The sequence below is a fragment of the Physella acuta genome, unplaced genomic scaffold (assembly GCF_028476545.2).
Source record: "Physella acuta isolate Inbredline_101_S28 unplaced genomic scaffold, ASM2847654v3 ptg001582l, whole genome shotgun sequence".
Classification (NCBI taxonomy): domain Eukaryota; kingdom Metazoa; phylum Mollusca; class Gastropoda; family Physidae; genus Physella; species Physella acuta.
The window spans coordinates 127,150-137,031 of record NW_026733096.1 but is presented as its reverse complement, the minus strand read 5'-3'; the positions used below and the strand labels follow the sequence as shown (position 1 = coordinate 137,031).

At 31.3% G+C, this 9,882-nt stretch overlaps 1 protein-coding gene and 1 long non-coding RNA gene across 2 annotated transcripts; both read right to left on the bottom strand.

Moving 5' to 3' along the window:
• Positions 1–1,441: 1,441 nt before the first annotated feature.
• LOC131929001 (uncharacterized) lies at positions 1,442–3,550 on the bottom strand. Its single transcript, XR_009383872.1, has 4 exons — positions 2,943–3,550; positions 2,406–2,544; positions 2,191–2,307; positions 1,442–1,735 (listed from the first exon to the last, which is right to left on the bottom strand). It is a non-coding gene; the product is annotated as an uncharacterized LOC131929001 (long non-coding RNA).
• A 136-nt stretch (positions 3,551–3,686) lies between these two features.
• LOC131928999 (ABC transporter A family member 10-like) lies at positions 3,687–9,671 on the bottom strand. Its single transcript, XM_059285190.1, has 5 exons — positions 9,610–9,671; positions 6,681–6,808; positions 5,659–5,777; positions 5,031–5,201; positions 3,687–4,454 (listed from the first exon to the last, which is right to left on the bottom strand). The coding sequence occupies exons 3-5, from the start codon at positions 5,740–5,742 to the stop codon at positions 4,071–4,073; spliced, it is 639 nt and encodes a 212-aa protein (XP_059141173.1). The 5' UTR covers positions 5,743–5,777; positions 6,681–6,808; positions 9,610–9,671; the 3' UTR covers positions 3,687–4,070.
• Positions 9,672–9,882: the final 211 nt, after the last annotated feature.

The window sequence follows — 9,882 nt, the reverse complement described above, 5'->3', positions numbered from 1 at the left end:
GCATGATGTTGGCGCAATGTTGGCACAATATTGGCTATATCCCGGCTACATATTGGCCCAACATTGGCTAGATCTTGGCCAAATATTGGCTATATCCCGGCTACATATTGGCCCAACATTGGCTATATCTTGGTTACATCTTGGCCCAATATTGGCTATATCTTGGCCCAATATTGGCTATATCCTGGCCCAATATTGGCTATATCATGGTTACATCTTGGCCCCATATTGGCTACATCTTGGCTCAATAATGGCTATATCTTGGCCCAATATTGGCTATACCTTGGCTCATCCTGTATTATATCCTGGCTACATCTTGGCCCAATAATGGCTATATCTCGGCTATACCTTGGCTCAGCCTGTAATATATCCTGGCTACATCTTGGCTCAAATTTTGATTTTCAGCATACAAAAATATCCATTCTCATATCAGTCATAATATTTACAAAGTTAATTTCAAAATGTGAAAGAAATTTTAATCAAAATGTAGTAAAGCAACAATACATACACAAGAACTGCTCATCTATTAAAATCTGTATTATACCATCCATTCAAATGTAAGAAAACTATAACTTTACAATAAAGTATTGATTGAAAACGAATATGTAAATAATAGTGTAGTAACTTTCATTTTGACTTTTATACAAACAAATTAAAACAAATATACAAAACATTTTCATATAATGTAACAGATGTTAAGTACAGTTTAAATTAAACTAATGTAAAAACTTAATTTACTGTACAAGAATACAGAAGCTGTCGTGTACTATGTTAGGTAAACATAACATTAAAAATAAAAAGTATAAAATATTTGTCTAACAACATTTAATTGCATAGCTTGTATATTCTAAGTATTCTAATTGAGGTATATTACAGTTTAATGCTGGACTAGTCTGCCTTGTACATTGTACATAAATAACAGAATGAAAATATGTTCAGGATCTCTAGATTATAGTTGTGGTTAAATAGTGTTAAAATGAAAACCATTGTGCATACAAAATGTACAATCTTTCAAAAGACCGATGGTTCGAGGGTTTATGCGCATTGTGTAGAACAGGAATATCACTGCGATATTCAATAAATATGTTTTTTTGCCTCGAGTGTGAGGTATTTAATTATAGTAAACTAAATATATATTAATTTACTTCATTAATTAGAAATAAATATCACCAGCAGAAGTATCGTCAATACAAATATAGCAAACTTTTTTCAGATTGAACAGTGAAACAAAATAATGAAAGAAATTTGCAACTAATTCTTTAAAGAAAAAAAATTAAATTGTATATTGCATTTCATTTAGGGCACTAAATCTACACTAAACATACATATAATGCAAACTTAAATTATTATATTATTACAAAAGGAAACAATTTATTAATTTACAAATCCGCATTTTTCTTAGACTATTTTGGTAAGAGAATCTTATCTTCTTGTTAACTGATCCAAAATAAAAATTGAAAATCTGATCTAAAATTATTACGAAAATCACTGTTGTCCTCATTCTTGTGGACCCTTGTGGAGCTGAGAGACACAACCACACCTCTCTATTTTTATACTTGGTTTTGGGAGATTCCCCAAAATTGGGTCCATGACATTCTGCCTGCTTGTGCTTTGTTGGTCTCTAATATTTTCCATGTTTGTTTTGGATAACAAACTTTCTCTTTCCTTTGGGATTCAAATCCAATAAAAGCCTGGTTGTTGATTTGTGCAAGGTATGTCATAATCTATCCACATTCTAAAAAAGAAAAGTTACACACTAAAAGTCATTTATGAAATAATTACAACTATACACTGCTCTTTTTGCACTAAATTTGTTATGTTTATTTTATTTTGCACTGCACTAAACATACAACAAGAAGCCCCTAACATCATGTTTGTTTGCTACCTTGTAACGATATATTATATATAGTTATATAGGTATAAAGACTGGTGGTCTGGGAGTGTTCATGCTACCCAGGTAAATAATAAAAAGTGGCCATATATAATTTTAATAGTAGAACTGCAGTTCCTTGCTGTGTACACTTATAAATAAATAAATAAATAAATAAATAAATAAATAAATATATATATATATATATATATATATATATATATATATATATATATATATATATATATAAAAACAAAAGTGAAAAAAAAAGACCTTGTAATAAAAAAATAGTCTGTATATAAATATTATAAACCCCTTACCCTATGTCTCTGAGTTAAGACTATGCCGGACAACTTTTGAGCAATTTCATCAACTTTATCATTTCAGTAATTGAATGATTGGACCCTTCAGAGTGACCTAGAAGTAATGCTTGTGGTCTGAAATTATTTTAATAATATCAGTAAAGGCATTAACTACACATGCTGATCATCAAATGCAAGCAAAAATTACTAAATGAATATTATTATTTACTTACAGTTATTAAGTGTTAAGAACATTTAGTCATTTTCTGGTGTAGACAGTATTTGGTGAAGTATCAAGCAGTGGGGACCTTATAATTTATTAAAAGATTGATATATCTCGTGGGCTGATTGATACACACAACACCTGGAGGCCTGAAAATAAATGGCTTTCTTAGTTATTAAATATAATAATAAAATGAGTGAGTAATACAATAAATGATAGCCAGATTAGATACTCCATTTTTAAGACTATTAATAACAAGGTACTAATTGTGGACAATGATACATCAAAACCAAGCCTAATCCTAAACAAAACTCAAAAAAATGATACTATCATTCTATAGTACACAAGTATCATAAGAATGTCTAAAAATGTCAAGTTCCCTTTCTAGCGTGTGCCAATAGGACAAGTTATGTACAGTATCTCTGTTTATTTGATATCTGTATATAAAGGATTGTGTAGTCAGCACTATATCTAGCCACCTTTTTATTTCATAGTCTTAAATCGGGTATATATCAGAGTTAGGTGAACCGATGAATGTACTACTAACTTGGTTTTATGTTTAGCAATAGTGTCCTCAACCATTTTCCTACTCTGTCCTCTATATGATAATATGAGTAGTGTTGATCAATAAGTAGGGCTTACTAACAGTACCACCTTAGCGCTGTGTTGGTCATGAAATTAAGTGTTGCTTAATCTTACATCTTATTCTCCAAAGGAAGCTGTAACAGTAATAGAAATTTGAATGACAATCTTGAATCAATTTAGAATTCTAGTTGACTAAGTTAATTTTTTTCAAAATTGATAATTATCAAAAATACACTGTTTTACATGTAGAAATTTGTTCTATAATTGTGTCTACTGTTCCTCTCTCTGAATTAATATTAAAGACAGTTTCAAATCCTTACACTAATGGGCCAACTACTACAATAAAATTAAGTTGTTTTTTTTTTAAGTTAAAGTGAATGATTATTTATTAATTTATTAACATTTAAGCCCCCCACCCCCCTAAAGTTGAAAACCAACAAATACATATAAAAAATAATCATATATCAATATAATAATCCCAAACATACTTGCATACGTTTCAATACACAAAAAACGCTGTCAAAATTAACAGCCCTCTGATTACGATTTTTAGTTATTAGTATTAGAATCTAATCTAGATCTATCTAGATCTAGTATTATATTAATATTATATAGATCTCTATAGATCTAGCTAGATCTATATTCAATATTCTATAGATTATAGATCTAGGCTCATTTCATTACCTCAAATAAACTACTTTTTATTTAATGACATATACAGTTTCCAACAAAAAAATACGAGTTTTCCAGATTCTGCATAAATAAAGTTATACTACTTCTCACTGTTGAACTAAAATGGCTGCAGTAGGCCTACCTGTTTTACTGTGACTGGGCACAAAGTCTTTTGTTAAGAAAAATGGCGAAGGACCGGGATGCTGGCTTGCGAACAATAGGAAGGAATGTGAAGAAATGTGAACAAAGGGACAATGGGCGAGAGGGGCCGGCGGCAGTAGAGCACACACTTTTAAAAAGTTTAACAAAATGTTTAACACATGCTACGTAGTTTGTTATTAATACTATGTTTAAATTAGAGCATAATATTAAAAGATAGCTTATTTTAGTTAACATATATTAAGTTTAACAAGTATATTTAACTAAAATTTCTGCAGTGAATACATAAATCAGTGTAATCTTGGCAGCCAAGGTAAAAACGGTTAAATATCAAGGTATCAAGGGATGCAAGCATGTACAAATCTTGGCTGCACCCTGGCGTAAGCTTGTCCAGTGTTTGGCCAAGATAAGTACATTGGGCCAAGGTTGGGCCGACCCTGGTATTACATACTGTGTTAGCTGGGTGATAGCCAACCCTCAGAGCATACGAGTATTTGTTATTTTTATAGCTGAAAATTATTCCAGCTAAAACACTGGAGCTGTTGTGTCTGTATGCAGTCTCAGCCTCTTCTACAGTTGCAAACATTTGGTAACTCAAGTTTCCAGGCAGCTGAGTAACTATGTCAGCCATCCAGTTTTTTAACTGTAACAAATTTATTTTCATGGAAATAGCTCATATAGCTGTTTGGTTTAAAACAGCAAGAAACACATTTTTAAAAAGCAATAAGTTGTCCCTTCCTGAATAACAAATAATAATAAAAAGAAATTATTCCAAAATACCAGCAATGGCATACATTAATGTCTAAAAGCAGACAATTCAATCAACCTTTTAACTGTTGAGTTAAAATATCAGTGAGACAGAAAATACAGATTTATTTTCCTCTGATAATTAAAGCAAATATTTAATGGATGCCTTTTATTCTTCTCAGGGAACTTATTTTGGAAAGAATCCAGTGATCTATGGTAGTGGTTAGCCCAATATAACTTGATCAGAAATATTTAAATACATTCATAAAATTCTCATTCATCAGTCCCCATACTTTCTAACTATAAATTGATCCCTATCAATATAGAAGTTCATAAAATTCTCACTCTCCAGGACTTAAATATTTTACTGGAAACAGTTCGTTGGAGAAATTTATAGTTTTCATTCTCCAGCCCTTATTTTTTTATTTGAAATATTTCAGTGAGAAAAATCCATAAAATTCTCAATAGTTACCTGCGCTGTGTTTGGTACAACATAGATGTCATGTTTCAAATTAAATGCATTATTAAACCTTAGGTCTGTAAGGTTGTTGACAGGAAAAGTCATGGCTGGCTTTACGTCGGGCTTGATTGCTCTTTTCACTATGGCAAGGATCGCAACAAAATAAACAGGGTAGAAAAATTCCTGAAAATTTTTTATAAAAGACATTTTCAATAAAATAGGCGTTAATTTTACTACAAAAAAAAATATATCAAATAATTTTATTAATAAAAAGAGAACTTATACATAAAATCACTTTGTAGTAGATATTTCACAAAATTAATAAAAAATTAATGTAAATAATTCTAAATGAGATGGCATATAAAATGTCCTACTGATTGACATGGATATTAAATTTTAAGCCCACAAATATGGATGGATCAAGCACTCCCTGAGATGAAGTTAACCCCAGGAGACAAGAAAATCCCATAAAGAAAGAGGAAGGAGAACCATGGGCTGCTAAATTTACATATGCTCAATGAAAGAGAGCTGCCCAAAATAGAGTCCGGATGAGAGGTGTAGTTGCAGCCCTTTGCACATCAGGGTCTTAAAGGGATTGAGTCAAAAGTAAATTAAAATTAGTAAAAATATAAACATTTACCTGAAAAAGCATGGACTTTTTTCTTTTTTTAAGTAAGATATTCCTCCATAACAAGGCTTTCAGTTGCTGCCAAAAGCTAGCCATGGTTACTGCAGGAGTGGCTGTTAGATTCCAGTTATCTAGAACAACATGCAAAGTTACATAAATCTTGGTTAGATTCTAGTATCTATTTTTTAAAAATGATATTTCAAATATAAGAATAACTTCCATATAACTAATATGAAAACAGTAACAAAGATGTAATATGGAGAGTGAAAATGAAACTACAAAAGCTCAAAATATTGGTAATTTCTTTTAACAGCCATATGAAAATGTAACAATAGTTTTAAAGAGCTATGAACTGCACAATATCCCTGTTAACTAGGGACAAGCATAGCGGTTTGAGGATTGTAGTTGACCAATGTGTAAATTGCCTTGCAGCTTTTAGCTACAAGAGGTAATCTGTAAATGATGTCATGCTATTTTAGACAATTACCCCCAGATTATAAAGAGTCAACTAACAGACCAAAGGAACTTATATTAATTTAGTTAAAAACAGTACACCATCAGATAAGTAGTATTGAGACTCAGTTATCTTCTTAGACTAAAGATGGTGTTAGAGTAAACTAAAACAGCAGTATACAGACCACCGCTGGTCTTTAAGATGTTATATTGGGTATTGATCTCATCAAATAAAGTTCACCTGTTTCTGTGATAACAGCGTAATAAGGGATAGTGTTACTGTGGAGTGGTGGAACATAGTTTTGTTATTCTTTGGAGTAGTTGAGTAGTCCTAGGGGGAGGCCTTGTACACAGCCTTACTGGATGGTACAAATTGCTGTTTACTAGGTCTATAACAAAACAGGTGTCATAGCAATGTGTCACTCTGCAGGTGTAATAATGCTTCACCCTTCAGATGTCATCATAACAAAGTGTCACTCTGCAGGTGTAATAATGCTTCATTCTTCAGATGTCATAACAAAATGTCACTCTGAAGGAAGTTGGGGAAATTGCGAGACGCAGTTTTTAATTTTAAATCTTACCTGGCGCAGCACAATGGGATTTCTTTACTTAAGTAAATATTCCTCTATAGAAAGGCTTTGAGCTGTTTACAAAAACTGGCCATCATTAACCTTATAGATTCTACTGCTGACACACCAATCTGCTTGAACTAAGATGGAAAAGAATATTTATATTTTCAACTGACAGGATTGTTATTGATACCCATACCTAAATGACATTATTTTTATTCAAATAATCTTTATATGATAGAGAATAGAGATACAGTAAATAATTTAATATTATTTAGAATTTAGATTATACTGTGCTCAGTCATAATTGACAAATTTAATTGATTAGTACTAGGCCCTATAAATAATATTAACATAACAATAGGTCTAAGTGGTAATCTAATGTTTTAGGTGGGTAAAAATCTTCCGAGGCTAGTAATGTAATGTGCAGTTTATATACTATATCAGGGGTCTCCAAACTACGGCCCGCTGGCCGGATGCGGCCCGCGAGGTCCTCTTATCCGGCCCGCGGAGATCTTTTTGTCCACGGAAAAAACGTTTGTTGGTGAAAAAATCAAAGACATGCCTGGAAAAAACTGGCCCCCGAACTGAAATTTGATAGTTAATGCGGCCCTCGGACTGAAAAGTTAGGAGACCCCTGTACTATATAGTAGCAAATCTTGCTCGCAAACACTGCTGTTTAAATATTAAAGTTAATTTCTAGCCTATTCAAACTATATATATTGATATATTTACTATTTATTTAGCCATTGATTTAGGTTTATTATTCATTTATCTGTAATATTTGACACTGCTATAGTAAATGAGCATGGTTGCATTGTTGGAAACATCTCTAGTCTTCATTTATTACTGAAAATTTTTAATTCAATTGTTTAAAAACAGGTACATAAATGAAACAAGGAAACATTTTTGTATTTTTCAAAACATAAATCCTCCTCAAAATGTGAAATAATTATTTAGCTAGTCTCATAACGCGAGTTGAATTACCTCCCCTGACCCGCTTTTTTATGGCCACTTTCTAGTTCGTTTTTTTCGATCGCGTCTCGGCACTGTTGCTAAAAATAGCATTCGCGCAATACCATACGGGTAAATCTGTTTGGCGTCTGCTACACGTGATAGATTGTTGAATGGCCGACAAGCTGATATAAAAATTATTGCGACCGGATGCGATTTTCGTGGAAATTGAGCTAGATTTAGCAAAAGACAGCTATATTTGTGTAAAATATTATTATTTATACTTCTACTTACACAGATATTTTGATAACTGCAGTTCAGCCGTCCATTTTTCTTTTAAAATGTATCTTTAGAATTTCTGTACCTTTTGGCAATCGGTCAGGAGCATTTGCGCACTAAACCCACCCCCCTACGGCAGTTCCGATTTTTTTCCCAGTGAACTCGTACTGACCTCCCACATAGCTAAGATAGTACATTGATACTGATGGGAAAGCCTCTAAATCTGTATTCCTACTAGAGATCTAGAAATAAATCTAGATCGTGGAGTTTTTATAATGACTTTTAAGTTGAATGTCTCCAGTTTAAGATATTTTTTTTTCAAAACATAGCTACTTTTAGTACTATATTTAAGTATTTCAAACCCTTTTGGTAGTTTTTTCTTAAACTTAGACCTAGATCTAGTGATTAGATATCTATATTTTGTACTTATAACTTGCATGCCTATTAAAATAATAATAAAACAGTTTGCTTGATAACTTCATTAGGTCATTTCATAAACACAAATGTTATAAACATATAAAAAATCACAAAACCATAGGTAATATCTGAATTCTGTAGCCTACCTTACATTTAGGCTAATACTGAATTAAAAAGAAATAACATTAAGGTTTGAAATTAATACAACTTGTAATTAAGAAAGAAAGCTTCAATTCCAAATACTACAAGATATAATAACAAACAATGAAACAAATTCAAAGCTTTTTTCAACCCATTTAGTCGAAAAGATTTTTATTTTTTCCGATATTGACCAAAATAAGTTTTTAAAGCTTAGGCCTAATGTTTTTACAAACATAACTCAATTTTATTAGGCCCCTGTAAACATTAATTAAGATTCCTCTGTAGACAAAGCAATCTATTTGGCAGATGAAGTAGAGTTCATGTTTCTTGACCTCGGCATATGAAGTGATTGTCCGTGTGGTCAGCGATATTCACAGCCGCCTTTACTTTTTACCTTTAATTTCCCCAATGTATATCAGGTACCCATCAGAAATGGGTGGACTCTAATTGAATTTTATTAAACAAACATTTTGATATAGGCCTAGATCTATAATCTATAACATTCCAAACAACATCTGTTCTGTAGAATTTACCTTTCTGCTTCCAAATGCGGTATTTTCCAATTGAAAATTCATCACAAAACATACAATAAATTATATAAATGGCATTTTATAAATTTATATAAACTATTTACTTTCACCTTGGTGTAAAAAAATGTAGGTATAAGCAAACTGATTTCAATAGTAAGAAAGAATCATGTCTTTTCTTGCTTACTAGCTTTAAAACAAGTGAATTTGACTTTTTACCTGCGTTTTTGGTCGCGTTTCTATATATTTTATTTGCGACACTAAAAAAATTATATTTAATCAACCGATTATGCTAAATTAATAAAATTGGTACTGTTGGATTGCATTTTTAAAGCTCTACAATTATATGCTATTCTTTTTATAATTTGAAGAAAATTGAATTTTTATGAGACTAACTAAATTATTAAAATTTAAAGAATAAAGAGTAAGAGTAAGACTCTTACTCTTTCTTTATTACTTTAAACTTTAAGTTTAAACTTTAAGAGTAAGGCTATTATTAAGAATAAGAGTCACCGGTTTTTCACATTACTAGATCTAGATCTAGTCGCGGAATAGATTTTTTCACATTACTTGGCTGATTTTACATAGATCTACCTAAAAAATAAAACGACATATTATATTACCCAATAAGTAGTAGATCTATGTACTATGTGTGTAGTAGTAGACTTAAGTAATTATTTAGATTTAGATCTAGAAATAAATCTTAATCTTTGTTTGTTTGGTACGGTGCGCAGATTTTCGTTTGTTTGGATGTGGGCTGTAGTTTTTCCTTCAACTAACCAAATCAGAAAAACAGATTTAAAAGTGCATACGAAATTCTTTGTTTTTTTTTTAAACAAATAGAATCTAGATTCTAGATCTAGATTCTAGATCTTAAAAGTATTGAGTATTTTTTA

Bases quoted from the DNA above. Each gene is read 5' to 3' on its own strand.
- LOC131928999 (XM_059285190.1), bottom strand. From the start codon at position 5,742: ATGGCTAGCTTTTGGCAGCAACTGAAAGCCTTGTTATGGAGGAATATC. The intron at 5,202-5,658 runs GTAAATGTTTAT...AAAAATTTTCAG, and splicing joins AAAAGTCCATGCTTTTTCAG to GAATTTTTCTACCCTGTTTA. The intron at 4,455-5,030 runs GTAACTATTGAG...AATTTGTTACAG, and splicing joins TTGTACCAAACACAGCGCAG to TTAAAAAACTGGATGGCTGA.